The sequence below is a fragment of the Saimiri boliviensis genome, chromosome 2, assembly GCF_048565385.1.
Source record: "Saimiri boliviensis isolate mSaiBol1 chromosome 2, mSaiBol1.pri, whole genome shotgun sequence".
Lineage (NCBI taxonomy): Eukaryota > Metazoa > Chordata > Mammalia > Primates > Cebidae > Saimiri > Saimiri boliviensis.
In genome coordinates this window covers 220794750-220809400 of record NC_133450.1, presented here as the reverse complement: position 1 = coordinate 220809400, position 14651 = coordinate 220794750, and the positions used below count along the sequence as shown (strand labels likewise).

The 14651-nt window shown below is 50.9% G+C and overlaps 2 protein-coding genes across 4 annotated transcripts in view; one reads left to right on the top strand and one right to left on the bottom strand.

The window, feature by feature from the left end:
- SLC25A25 (solute carrier family 25 member 25) overlaps positions 1-5815 on the bottom strand; it is a 41463-nt gene extending 35648 nt beyond the window's left edge. The window contains exon 1 of one of the 2 annotated variants that reach the window (XM_039475013.2): positions 5460-5815. In XM_039475013.2, coding sequence (XP_039330947.1) covers positions 5460-5717 — 258 coding nt within the window. In that variant the 5' untranslated portion in view covers positions 5718-5815. The remainder of the gene's footprint in view (positions 1-5459) is intronic. The other variant, XM_039475014.2, reaches the window with a different exon arrangement.
- An 886-nt stretch (positions 5816-6701) lies between these two features.
- Positions 6702-12509, top strand: NAIF1 (nuclear apoptosis inducing factor 1). 2 transcript variants are annotated; one of them, XR_012516679.1, is made up of 3 exons: positions 6702-7434; positions 9845-11723; positions 11813-12509. XR_012516679.1 is itself a non-coding variant. In XM_003940587.4 (2 exons), exons 1-2 carry the CDS (start codon positions 6924-6926, stop codon positions 10315-10317), a joined length of 984 nt encoding a protein of 327 aa, XP_003940636.1. In that variant the 5' UTR covers positions 6702-6923; the 3' UTR covers positions 10318-12509. The 2 variants fall into 2 exon arrangements, 1 of the variants encoding a protein (XP_003940636.1); XM_003940587.4 differs by having other exon boundaries at positions 9845-12509.
- Positions 12510-14651: the final 2142 nt, after the last annotated feature.

The window sequence follows — 14651 nt, the reverse complement described above, 5'->3', positions numbered from 1 at the left end:
TATATGAACTCAATCCAATCTGCGAAAAGCATTTTTCTTTTCCTAAAGGGCTATTACTTTATAGCAAATAATGTCTATCTCTTGGAAAAGGTGCTTTCTTCTGTAGACTATCTAAGTCTGGCTCTTTTGATAAACACCCACAAATGGCCAAACATTTAAAAGGTATAGAGTTCAACAGTCTATCTGATTAAGCAATACCAACTTGACATTACTGATATTCCATTCAATAATTTCAAGTCAACAGGGATTGCCTCATGTGCATTGCTAGGGTCAGGGAGAGAAATAGGGTAGGGCGGATTCTTGTTCTTTTCTTTTCTTTTTTTTTTGAGACGGAGTTTCGCTCTTGTTACCCAGGCTGGAGTGCAATGGCACAATCTCAGCTCACCGCAACCTCCGCCTCCTGGGTTCAGGCAATTCTCCTGCCTCAGCCTCTTGAGTAGCTGGGATTACAGGCATGCGCCACCATGCCCAGCTAATTTTTTGTATTTTTAGTAGAGATGGGGTTTCACCATGTTGACCAGGATGGTCTTGATCTCTTGACCTCGTGATCCACCCTCCTCGGCCTCCCAAAGTGCTGGGATTACAGGCGTGAGCCACCACGCCCGGCCGGATTCTTGCTCTTTGACTGGGTCAACTGTGGATAATCTTGAAACCTATACTTTGGGAGTAAAATACGTGGTTCTAAACGATCTCTCCTCCTCTTTCTCAAGTTTCCCCAAAAGAACTTGAGAATTATCTTCGCGTTCCTGAAAAACAGCTGCATTAAGGCGAAGAGGAGCAGGAATCAGAAGATGGTTTCAATTCCTTCTCTGGTCCAATTTCCTAGCAATCAAATGACCTTTGGGATTGTTTCTTCCCTGGTAAAATGGGGTTAAAAATCATTTTACTGACATGCTTACTTCACAGGTTTTTGTGCGGTTCAAATGCAATAGTGTGGACGCCAGTCTCTAAATGAGCAAACTGCAGCCCCTTATAAGAGCCCACAAGCTTCGGTTGAAGAGACAACTGTTTACATGTTACACAGCTTGCTTGCTTCCTCTAACTGGTTGCCTGAGTTCTAACCTATGTTTTACATTTGTTTTAAGACACAGATTTTGTTTGGTCACATGAAAATGCCTTAAACAGGCAATCTATTATTAGCTCTGGCTGAGTCTTCTCCCAAAGTCACTACTGTTGTCGTCATCTTTCTTTCTTCTTTAATGACCCCCTTCCCTTTTTTTTGTCCCAGGACAGGGCTTCTCGCTTACATGCCCTTTCACAAAGAAAATTTCCCTGGCTGGCTGCCATCGGTTTCTCTGCCCACTTCCATTTTAAGCAGTTTTTATGAGTGTCCCATCTCTGCTCAAACAAAGGCAGATGGCAAAACTTGCTGGTTTACTTTTAAAGAAAGCTTGATACAGACTGTTATAAGCTTAACAAGAGGCTTTGTGAAGTCACACGGCCTGGGGTTACCCATCACCCGCTGATAAGCACTCACAGCTGATTCCTGTGCAAACCCTAGCATCTCAGACCGGTTTCATATGGGCCAAAGGAAGCAGCTTCCAAAGTTTGATGTGTTCTTCAATGCCTATTCCCATGACAGATGACCCATTTTGACCCAAAGGGCCCCAAGTTCTCTTCCGGCTCCTGCTCTTTCTGCAAAGCCAGAGCACTGCTCTTTCTGTAAGCAGTTAATACTAATGTTAATTCAACAGGAAGTGGTATGGGGGTACAAGAGGCAGGGTGTCTTCCTGTTGCCCAGTTATTTACAAAAAGGCAGATATTCTCTCCGATACTTCGAACATTCCCCACAGTACTAACTTGTGCTCCTTTACAGGTAATAAGCTAATGAATTATTTCCCATCTCAAAGTTGTGTAACAACTGAATTTGTTCAAAAGTCAAAAAAGTTGTAGAAATACAGTCTATATTGCCATGTGCAGTTGCTCATGCCTGTAATCCCTGCATTTTGGGAGGCTGAGGTGGGTGGATCACTTGAGGGCAGGAGTTTGAGACCAGGTTGACCAATATGGTGAAACCCCTTCTCTACTAAAAATACAAAAATTAGTTGGGCATGGTGGCGGGCACCTGTAATTCCAGCTACTAAGAAAACTGAGGCAGGAGAATTGCTTGAACCCAGGAGGCAGAGGTTTCAGTGAGATCGCACCACTGCACTCCAGCCTGGGTGATAGAGGGAGACTCCATCTCAAAAAGTAATTAAACAGGGCCGGGCACGGTGGCTCAAGCCTGTAATCCCAACACTTTGGGAGGCCGAGGCGGGTGGATCATGAGGTCAAGAGATCGAGACCATGCTGGTCAACATGGTGAAACCCCGTCTCTACTAAAAATACAAAAAATTAGCTGGGCATGGTGGTGCGTGCCTGTAATCCCAGCTACTCAGGAGGCTGAGGCAGGAGAATTGCCTGAACCCAGGAGGCGGAGGTTGCGGTGAGCCGAGATCGTGCCATTGCACTCCAGCCTGGGTAACAAGAGTGAAACTCTGTCTCAAAAAAAAAAAAAAGTAAATAAATAAAAGAAATACAGTCTATACTAGAACCACAGACAAAAAGAATAAAGAATAAATGGCCGGGCGCGGTGGCTCAAGCCTGTAATCCCAGCACTTTGGGAGGCCGAGGCGGGTGGATCACGAGGTCGAGAGATCGAGACCATCCTGGTCAACATGGTGAAACCCCGTCTCTACTAAAAATACAAAAAACTAGCTGGGCGTGGTGGCGCATGCCTGTAATCCCAGCTACTTAGGAGGCTGAGGCAGGAGAATTGCCTGAGCCCAGGAGGTGGAGGTTGCGGTGAGCCGAGATCGCACCATTGCACTCCAGCCTGGGTAACAAGAGCAAAACTCCATCTCAAAAAAAAAAAAAGAATAAATGCTTCATATCATAGAACTTAGATCTGTCACAGAGTCAAAGATTTTAGAGCCAAAGTGACCCCAATGAGCTAGGCTCCCTTTAATTAATAAAGGTTTTCTTTCAACACTGAAAAGAAAAATGATCACTTTCTCCTTATTTGCCCCAAGAAATTCACCACCAAAAAAAATAATAATAACCAAACAGATGAGGATGAATATCAGATGTGTCTCAAATCTCATGCCACAAAGCATGGGATAAACTTTTTTTTTTTTGAGATGGAGTTTCGCTCTTGTTGCCCAGGCTGGAGTGTAAAGGCACAATCTCGGCTCACTGCAACGTCCGCCTCCCGGGTTCAAGGGATTCTCCTGCCTCAGCCTCCCAAGTAGCCGGGATTACAGGCATACATCACCACGTCCAGTTAATTTTCTGTATTTAGTATTGATGGGATTTCACTAAATTGGTCAGGCTGGTCTGGAACTCCTGACCTCAGGTGATCCACCCACCTCAGCCTTCCAAAGCGCTGGGATTAAAGGCGTGAGCCATCATGCCTGGCCAGCATGGGGTAAACATTTAACATGCTCCCGCAGCCAGATGTTCTCAATGTGCCTGGCAGTAATGCCAAGTGGGTAGGTTCATAAAAGCAGAAACAGAGACCCTCTGGGTTTAGTCAACCTATCTTTTCAACTGAGTATTCATCAGACACATACAGGAAAATCTCCAGTTCACCACACTATTTTGTGTAAAACTGACTGGAAACATTTTTTTAAAAAAAACTTGTTGGCTGGGCGCGGTGGCTCATGCCTGTAACCCCAGCACTTTGGGAGGCTGAGGCGGGTGGATCACGAGGTGGAGAGATCGAGACCATCCTGGTCAACATGGTGAAACCCTGTCTCTACTAAAAATACAAAAAAAATTAGCTGGGCATGGTGGCTCGTGCCTGTAATCCCAGCTACTCAGGAGGCTGAGGCAGGAGAATTGCCTGAACCCAGGAGGCGGAGGTTGCGGTGAGCCGAGATCGCGCCATTGCACTCCAGCCTGGGTAACAAGAATGAAACTCTGTCTCAAAAAAAAAAAAAAAACTTGTCTCTAGCTGGGTGCAGTGGCTCATGCCCATAATCCCAGCACTTTGGGAGGCGGAAGTGGATGGATCACCTGAGGTTGGAGTTTGAGACCAACCTGGCCAACATGATGAAACCATCTCTACTAAAAATACAAAAATTAGCTGGGTGTTGTGGTGCGTGCCTATAATCCCAGCTACTGGGGAGGCTGAGGCAGGAGAATCTCTTGAATCAGTGAGGCAGAGGCTTCAGTGAGCTGAGATTCCGCCTCTGCATTCCAGCCTCAGGGACAGAGCCAGACTCCATCTCAAAACAAACAAACAAACTAACAAAGTAACCAACTCCAAAGGCCTTAACTAAATGTCCTGGACCTAGCTCACTGATTCTCTCTTGTGTAGTGTTATTCTTGGTCTTCCTAGGCTGATCCTAATAGGTTAAATACCTTGGATGTTGATTCAAGAGATCTTGAACATGAGTTAACAACACTTTATGTACACCCACCCAACAAATTGGTTTAATTCACTGGCGGTTTACCAGATTCTTTGCATACCTGGCTATGAGATTCTCAAATTGTTGTGTGTACAAATGGACCAAACTAACTCAGCAAAGAAACAGGTTCTTAGGTAAAGTACTCAGGAGTCCTATTCCAGGTTACAGGTTGTAAATCAGGCTAAGCCACAGTAGATGAAATACTTGGGAAAATGGCAGCTACACCTGCCAAGTCAGACTAAAGGGGAAGAGACAGAAGGAAAAGAAACAGCCTCTGCTCTGAGCTTCTTATACAGAAAGGCCAGTACTCCACTTCCTGGCAGGCCCAGGGATGACCATTTCTCTGTGCCCCTCTGCCCCTACCTTGGCCAAGAGCCCACAACAGTGACAATCTCGCCTCTTAACATTTTCCACGCTTCGACTTTTAGAAAAAAAATTCCCCCAGATTCCTTCACTCCATCCTGCAGGGATCACGATCCCATTTTCTGGATAAACAGGGCAACGGAGATGAGCCTAAACCATGAGAACTGTCAGTCTTCGCCGCCCACGTCCACACGGATCTGCCTGAAAGCCCAATACCAATTTTTTTCAACTCCCACATGCTCCTGAGAGGAAACAGATCTGGGCCTACGGCTGGCATGGAAACGAGAGGGAAAGGAGGAGGTGCTGCTGGGGACTGATGGATGAACCCATCATCCATGGGTGAAGGGAGCATCGAGCTTGGCCTTGAGGTCAGGAGGTGACAAAGGCACATTCCTGAGACCTGGCCTTCTATTCTGGGGAAAGCCCGGGCAGGAAAGGGCTTCTCGCCCATCAGAAGGCCCAGAGGGTGCCCATCTGTGTCCACAAAGAGCCCGGCCCAAGAACCCAAAGAGGTCAGGAAGTAGCCCCACTCCCACCAGGGCGTAAGTGGGGTGTCCTTCTGTCAGGGGGCACCCTTCCTCTGACAGTGGGGGTCCCACCCAGCCCAAGGGGCCGTCCCCCGAGATCTGTCACCAGAGGCCCGCACCTGTGACCCGGCGCTCGGGGGCTCCCTCTCCTGCACTGCCGAGGGCGCGCGCAGCCTACCTGGAGTTCGCCCTCCGTGCGGTGCAGTCCCAGGCGCCGCAGCCCCACTGCCAGGTCGTTGACACACAGACCGCCGTCCCGGTTGACGTCGAGCGTCTGAAAGAGGCTCCACAGGCGCAGCCGGTGGTCCGGGCCCCCACAGACGGCGCCGCCGCAGGGGTCCCCCACGGACGCCGGCGACGAGGCGGACGAGGAGGCGGCGGCGGCGGCGTCCGGCGGCGGGGAGGCCACGCAGCGGCACAACACACTGCTCACCATCGGGTGCGAGGCAGGGGCTCTGGGCGCGGGCGGGGGCGGCGGGCCGGCGGGCACGGCGCGGAAGGCACGCCGGGCACTCTGGAGGTGCAAGCGCGGGCTCCGAGACGCCGGCAAGCTGGAGGGAGGGGTGGCTTCAGGAAGCCCCGCCCCTCCCGCGCGCTGCCTCAGGCCAAGCCCCCCAGCGAGCCCAAGGCCAATCACGGGCTCGGACGGAGAGCCTGGAGGGGCGGAGCCCACTAAGGACAGCCCACACCTACCCGGACTACCCGGATCAATGGGGTGGGCGGGGTCATCCCGCTCCGCCTGGGGCCGATTCAAACTGATGGAGGCGGTGATTGGCTAAACCGGGGGCCAGAGAGAGAAAAATCACGCAGCGATAGGCAGAAGTCATATGATTGGCAGGCGGAAGACCCCGTGTCCAGTTTCCATTGATGAACTCCGTTTAGACTATGGGATCTTAAAGATGGGAGGAGCTGTCGTGTACGGAGAGATCGTAGCCTCCGGTGAGAAACAGAATTTGTGAGAGAGCATTTATGAACTGCAGTTGCGAGGCGGAGTTTGTGCCGGTGAGAGGAATTAAAAATTAATTGACTCACAGCTCAGGGCCGAAAGCACTAAGTATCCTCAGGAAGCAGGGTTTTGGTAATCTAACCCCCTAAACCGCCAATAAAATAGCTGAATTTAACGGCTTAATAGTCATAATACTGATAATTGAACGACAGAACGATTTCCCAATGAAAGTGAAGCTTAGGTGGGCGGGACGCTCTGGACGACAGACACAATTTTAGACCAATGATCAGGCTAATTCCAGTAAGTAGGCGTGCTCTTTAGCTGAGCGACAGACCGAAAGAACCAGTGATCGACGTGATGTTGGAGCCGCGCCCCACCGGGAAGGCGGGTTCTCCCGCAGAAGGGCTGGGAGGCGGGAAGAGGGGGAAGTGGGCGGATCTCCGCACACCCCGGCGGAAGAGGCAGATTCAGGAAGCCATTACGCAGCTGGCTGGCAGCGGCAGGGCCGGTCGGGGCTGGGCCCTACGCACTTTGCGTAGCGAGGAGGGTTACCTAAGGCCTAGTGCTTGGCCTCGAGCAAGCCCGGCCTATCCCCTGTAGGGGATGGGTGAGGGGCGAGGCTGAGGAAGAAGAGTAGGGGAATTGGGGCGCTTGAGGGGATTATAATTTCTTTAAACAGAGGGGAGGGGACAGGCCATGGCAGTCCCAGCCAAGAAGAGGAAGATGAACTTCTCGGAGCGGGAGGTGGAGATCATCGTGGAGGAGCTGGAGCTGAAGAAGCACCTGCTGGTGAACCACTTCAACGCCGGAGTACCCCTGGCTGCCAAGAGCGCGGCCTGGCACGGCATCCTGAGAAGGGTCAACGCCGTGGCCACTTGCCGCAGGGAGCTGCCTGAGGTCAAGAAGAAGTGGTCTGACCTCAAGACCGAGGTCCGTCGTAAGGTTGCCCAGGTCCGGGCTGCCGTGGAGGGTGGCGAGGCCCCGGGGCCCACTGAGGAGGACGGAGCTGGAGGGCCTGGGACAGGCGGTGGCAGTGGCGGCGGTGGCCCAGCTGTAGCCCCCGTGCTGCTGACCCCCATGCAACAACGTATCTGCAACCTGCTGGGCGAGGCCACCATCATCAGCCTGCCCAGCACCACAGAGATCCACCCCGTGGCCCTCGGACCCTCGGCCACCGCAGCCGCAGCCACGGTCACCCTGACACAGAGTGAGTGACCTCTCCTGTTCAGGTGGCGTACATAAGTGGGAAGGGCCAGCAAGCTCTGGGGTGGCCTGGGGAAGGTTGGCTGCCAAGGGTCAGAGGTCAGATGGGGGTCTTGGAAGACCCTGAGGCCTTCCAAGAGCAGCACCCCAGACAGAAGTGATCTTGCTCTCTCTGGGACTTCCTCAGCACGTGGGCTGGACTCCTGATGTGCTGGATAGCACGCCATTGAGCATTGCCACCATGTTTCCATGACTTACCTCCAGTTGCCGAACTGGGTGGTCCTTGAAGACAGAGACCATGTCTGTATCCCCACAGGACTTTTCTCAGGGCCAGGCATGTAATAGACAGCTAGGCCGTATTTGCTGAAAAAATAGGTGGGAATAATACTGCCCAAGTGAGACAACAATTCTGGATTCTGTTTTCAGTGCCAGGGAACTTTCATAAGGTGCTGCTCAGGAGCCTCGTGGTTCCTGGTGTTAATCTACTCATTCATTGATTCATTCATCCATCAAACATTAGCACTTATTCTGTACCAAAGCCTGTGCTGGGCACTGGGATTACCAAGTTGTCTAACAGGCCAGTTATGTTCTAGTAGGACAGAGATGACATATATAGGAATAGCTTCACCATCAGTTGGGAAAACCTAAGGCCCCAGAAGAGGAAGGGGGCTTCTTGGTGGCATGGGGACACATAGCTGACATTGGCATTGAAGGGTGGAGGAGCTTGACCACTTCCACATGCGTGGAGGCCCAAACAGCCCAGCTAGGATCCTTTTCAAGGTTCTCAGCTAGAAATAAAACTAGAACTAACTTTGGTTGGATTTTTTTAGTTCAAAGAAGGGTTTGTGCCTGTGACTGTTAACTCTGCTTGTTTGTGATGGCTGTGAGCTGGATCCATCAGTGATTCTCAGTGGGGGTTGAGGGAGCTGGGTGGATGTGTGAGTGCCATCCCCCTGTAATGCGTATTTCTTAAGAATACTTTGGGGTGGGTAAGGGGGACAAACATGGGTCTAAATCAGATGCTACTCTGGAACAGGAAGGATGTTTGAGTATTGCATTGACCCAGATGATGAAAGAGACAGGGAGACATTGACTGGGCACTTTAGCTGCCACAACCCCATTCCCACCTCCTTTTCTGCTTGGCCACAGGGGACTAGGAAGTCAAGTCAAGAAAGCATCAAAGGGCTGGGCATGGTGGCTTACGCCTGTAATCCCAACACTTTCGGAGGCCGAGGTGGGCAGATCACTTGAGGTCAGGAGTTCAAGACCAGCCTGGCCAATATGGTAAAACCTCGTCTCTACTAAAAGTACAAAAATTCCCCGGGCTTGGAGGCGGGGCGCCTGTAGTCCCAGCTACTCAGGAGGCTGAGGCACGAGAATCACTTGAACCTGGGAGGTGGAGGTTGCAGTGAGCTGAGATCGTGCCACTGCATGCCATCCTAGGCAACATAGCAAAAGAGCAAAACTCCATCTCAAAAATAAATAAATAAAAAGCAAGCATGAAAGGAGGTAGGACTAATGTGGCGGCAAAGAGCATGTAGAGTCCCACCCAAGATGCCTGCTGCGCTGGCCCCACAGGGAGCATGTGACCCAGCCTCTGAGGTGCCTTTCTTAGTTAGGAGCAGCCCCGCGTGGAGGTCAGGGCTCAGCTGTTGGGGAGACCTGGGTTTGCCTTTTGGCTCTGCCGAATGAGGTCTGTGACCTTAGCAAGTCTTTCTACATTTCCCAGTCTGTTTCCTCATCTCTGGAAAATGAAAATGACAGCACCTACCTCTTGGTGTCATTTTGAGGATTTGTTGAGCTAATGAGTACAAAGTGCCTGACATGTTGTAGTTGCTCTGAAAGTTTTGCTAGTATTATGATCAACGTCTTTGCTTTTGCCAGATCCAGGGCTGGCCCTTTAATTACCAAGTAGATTAAGATTTTGAACCCCGGCCGGGCGCGGTGGCTCATGCCTGTAATCCCAGCGCTTTGGGAGGCCGAGGCGGGCGGATCTTGAGGTCAAGAGATCGAGACCATCCTGGTCAACATGGTGAAACCCTGTCTCTACTAAAAATACAAAAAATTAGCTGGGCATGGTGGCACGTGCCTGTAATCCCAGCTACTCAGGAGGCTGAAGCAGGAGAATTGCCTGAACCCAGGAGGCGGAGGTTGCGGTGAGCCGAGATCGTGCCATTGCACTCCAGCCTGGGTAACAAGAGCGAAACTCCGTCACAAAAAAAAAAAAAAAAAAAAAAAAGATTTTGAACCCCTTAGATTCAAGATTTATATGTGAATAGGCAGCCAGGGGAGGCCTGGATTCCCCTTTAATGTCCCTCCAGGACAGGACTTTCTGGCCTCCTCTCTACCCCATACAGCCAGCTTCATTCCTTCCAGAAAGTGACCTTCCTCAGCCTCTTCTTTCTACCCTGCAGTCCCCACAGAGACCACCTATCACACCCTGGAAGAGGGTGTGGTGGAGTACTGCACGACTGAGGCGCCCCCGCCACTGCCACCAGAGGCCCCTGTGGAAATGATGGCCCAGCATGCAGACACGTCAGTCAAGCCACAGGCGCTCAAGAGCCGCATTGCCCTCAACTCCGCCAAGCTGATACAGGAGCAGCGGGTCACCAACCTGCATGTGAAGGAGATCGCGCAGCACCTGGAGCAGCAGAACGACCTGCTGCAGATGATCCGCCGCTCCCAGGAGGTACAGGCCTGTGCCCAGGAGCGCCAGGCCCAGGCCATGGAGGGCACACAAGCCGCCCTGAGCGTCCTCATCCAGGTCCTCCGGCCCATGATTAAAGATTTCCGCCGCTACCTGCAGAGCAACACAGCTAACCCGGCCCCTGCCTCTGACCCTGGGCAGGTGCCCCAGAATGGGCAGTCAGACAGCATCATCCAGTGAGGGCAGGGGTCAGGCCAGCCTTCTGCCGTGATGGGATGAAAACTCCATGGTCTTGTAAATGGGTCCTGTGGTTGGCCTTGGCCTTAGGCTGGCCATGTGCACAGCTCCCTCTTTAATAAACACTTAGGGGTTCCACGGTTTTTGAGAAGAGGAATTTTTGGGGCTCCTGGTACCCAAACTCTTCCACTACTTGAGCTGCCTTGCTGAGATCCAGAAGATTGGTGAGCTGTGGGTCACATATGCACGTGATAGGACATGTGTCATCTTGACCCAGGGCTTGTGACATGACCCAGACTTGGTCTTGGAAAACTGCAAGGAACAACACAACAGGCTGTCACCGGGAGCCATTACCCTGCCTGGGTCTCTACGGAGCTGCCCCACCCCAGGTGCCATCCTTTCGAGTAGGTTAATGTCACTGGTGCTGGCAGTTGAGCAATAATACCTTGCTCCCTTGGGAGGCAGTGTGACTGAGCCTGAGGAGGAAACCCCACCCTTTTCTCCTTCTCACTGTGCCTCAGTTCTCAGGGGACTCCAACAACTGTTGTTCTCTCCCCCAACCTCACCCCAGGCACAGCACAGGCGCTTGTTAGGTGTTCTGGGAAGTCTCCATAACACACAGCGGGCAGCCGGTCTGGCTCAGGAATGCTGTGTGTGGGGATGGTTTGGCCACTCTTTGGTCTCTGGGCAGCTTTTGATTCAGGTCAAGCTTTGGATGCTGTAAATTTTCGAGAAAGCCAACTAGTGTGGAACTGTGTTGCCCCACTGCAGTGGGTCTGAGTGACCTGTGGGCTTTGTGGGGAGGCTTGCTTCTAGCCAGTTGTGTTGATTCTGTATGTGAACCCCTCCTGGGAAGGCCTTCAGGAGGGCCTCTCTGCTTGACTCCACATTTCCAAAATTCAGTACAAAAAAAGCCCTGCTGGACTCTGCCCTCGCCACACCGCTCAGTGCCTCCTGTTCTTGTGAAACCCTCTGAGTGGCTGAGTGAATCCAAAGCTATGATTGACCCTGAATGTAGGAGGAGGAAGAGGCGAAGCTGACCTAAGACGTGGGACCCTGGCCAGGTGCGGTGGCTCACACCTGTAATCCCAGCACTTTGGGAGGCCAAGGTGGGTGGATCGCCAGGTCACAACATGGAGACCATCTTGGCCAACAGGGTGAAACCGTGTCTCTGCTAAAAATACAAAAATTAGCTGGGCATGGTGGCACATGGCTGTAGTCCCAGCTACTCGGGAAGCTGAAACAGGAGGATCACTTGAACCTGGAAGGTGGAGGCAGCAGAGAGCTGAGACTGCGCCACTGCACTCCAGCCTGGAAACAGAGCAAGAGTGCACCTCAAAAAAAAGAAGTGGGACCCTTTGGATTCTATGCTTAGGGAAGAGCAGACAGAGCCTTGGAGTGTGAAGGAGGTGCTGTTCCCTGTTCCGTCTTTACACTTTCTCTTCTGAGATGTCTGTAAGGATTTTACCCAGATACCATTTGTCTGTTTCATTTTCAGACTTACCATCAATTACCAAGGCCCTTGCATCTCCCCAGATTGTTTCCCAAGTTTGCTGATTTGCTGCTGGTGCCTCGGCCACACGTGACCAGTGGTTACAACTCAGGACTCCAGGCCTCAGCTAAAAAGTGAAGATGCTGCCCTCCGGGGCATGAACGTTTAGAACGCTCAGCTCTGCCATTGTGATGACAGGAAGATGGCCCTGAAGATGCACTGAAGACAGTTGGGAGGGGACTACTGTACTGTCAACCTCTCTGTGGAGGCCAAGGGAGGTAGAGCGGGAGATCAGGCCCAGCGAGGGAGCTGGTGGTGAAGGAAAGTTCTCAGCGTGGCTAGAGAACAGCAGCCCAGCAGCTTGGGCACCCTCACTCTGTGCAGTCTGATGGTCCCAGCATTTTGCTGCAGGGACTTCCCAAGGATTTGGTTTGGTTTTTCTCTGTTGTTGGAAATCTGAGCCAATATTGTGTCTGTTCCATTGGGTGTAAAGAGGAAGTCTGGATCACTTCAACTGACTAGTTATTTCCAGGTCATAGTTTTAAATTAAAGACATATCACTTTTTTATACATACATCTCTGTGTCTTAATTGGTTATGTAGAGAAGAGAACAGGGACTGACAGACTCCAGCCCACAAACTGAATGGGGCTCCCCACCTATTTTTATAAATAAAATTTTATTGGAACACAGCCACACCCATTCATTTACGAACCTATGGCTTTTTTTTTTTTTTTTTTTTTTTTTTTTTTGAGACGGAGTTTCGCTCTTGTTACCCAGGCTGGAGTGCAATGATGCGATCTCGGCTCACCGCAACCTCCGCCTCCTGGTCTCAGGCAATTCTCCTGCCTCAGCCTCCTGAGTAGCTGGGATTACAGGCACGCGCCGCCATGCCCAGCTAATTTTTTTGTATTTTTAGTAGAGACAGGGTTTCACCATGTTGACCAGGATGGTCTCGATCTCTTGACCTTGTGATCCACCCGCCTGGGCCTCCCAAAGTGCTGAGATTACAGGCTTGAGCCACCACACCCGGCCACCTATGGCTTTTTTTATTCCACCAAAGCAAGAGGTGAATAGTTACAGAGACATCTGGCCCCCAAAACCAAAGGTGTTTACTCTCTGGCCCTTTATGATAGAAGTCAGTCTTTCCTGGTTTAAGGCAGTGTTTGGGACTCTTAAGAAATGCCTGAGGCACCGGGCGCGGTGGCTCACTCCTGTAATCCCAGCACTTTGGGAGGCCGAGGCGGGTGGATCATGAAGTCAAGAGATCGAGACCATCCTGGTCAACATGGTGAAACCCCGTCTCTACTAAAAATACAAAACATTAGCTGGGCATGGTGGTGCGTGCCTATAATCCCAGCTACTCAGGAGGCTGAGGCAGGAGAATTGCCTGAACCCAGGAGGCGGAGGTTGCGGTGAGCCGAAATCGCGCCATTGCACTCCAGCCTGGGCAACAAGAGTGAGACTCCCTCTCAAAAAAAACAAAAACAAAGAAATGCCTGAGGCATTTGTTAAATATACCTGATCCCAGACCTCACTCAAAACCTGGAGGGAAGACTGTAAGAATAGGCATTGTAAACAAGCCCAAGCCCTCCGTAATCCTGACTCTTCCTTTTCTTTTTTTTTTTTTTTTGAGATGGAGTTTTGCTGTTGTACCCTAGGCTGGAGTGCAATGACATGCACTCGCTGCAATCTCCTCTTCTCAAGTTCAAGCGATTCTTCTGCCTCGGCCTCCAGAGTAGCTGGGATTACAGGCAACCACCACCACACCCAGCTAATTTTTATTTTATTTTTTTTTTTGTATTTTTAGTAGAGATGAGGTTTAGCCATGTTGGCCAGGTTTGTCTCAAACTCCTGACCTCAGGTGATTCGCCCACCTCGACCTCCCCATAGTCCTGGGATTAAAGGCATGAGCCACCATGCCCCGCTGACAAATCAAGTCCTAAGTAATCCTGATACTTTCTGAGGGTTATGAATTATTTTTTTTTAAGACAGGGTCTCCATCAGTTTTGTTGGCTCATACCTGTGATCACCTGAGGTCAGGAGTTTGAGACTAACCTGACCAACATGGTAAAACCCTGTCTTTACTAAAAATACAAAAATTAGCCAGGCATGGTGGCACATGCCTGTAATTCTACCTACTGGGTTGGGGTGGGGGGCTGAGGCAGGATAATTGCTTGAACCCAGGAGGCGAAGGATGCAATGAGCCGAGATCACACCATTGCACTCAGCCTAGGCAACAAGAGTGAAACTGTCTCCAAAAAAAAAAAAGGGCTAGGTCTCACTTTGTCTGTCACCCAGGCTAGAGTGCAGTGGCACGATCATAGCTCACTGTAGCCTTGACCTCCTTGGTTCAATTGATCCTTCCACCTCAGTCTCTTGAGTATCTGGGACTAACAGGCAAGCACCACCACACTCAGCTAATTTTTTTTTTTTTTTTTTTTTTTTTGGTAGAGATGGGATTTCACTATGATGCCCAAGCTGGTCTCCAACTCTTGGGCTCAAGGGATCCTCTTGTCTCTGCCTTCCAAAGTGTTTTTAAAATAAAATTTTAAAAAAAACAACTCAGTCTTGATCTTGTCCGCCAGGCTGGAGTGCAGTGGCACGATCTCGGCTCACATCAACCTCCGCCTCCCGGGTTCAAACAATTCTCCTGCCTCAGCCTCTCGAGTAACTGGGATTACAGGCATCTACTACCACGCCTGGCTAATTTTTGTATTTTTATAGAGATGGGGTTTCACTATGTTGGCCAGGCTGGTCTCGAACTCCTGACCTCAGGTGATCTGCCTGCCTTGGCCTCCGAAAGTGTTGGTAGTACAGGCGTGAGCCACTGTGCCCGGCCAAACC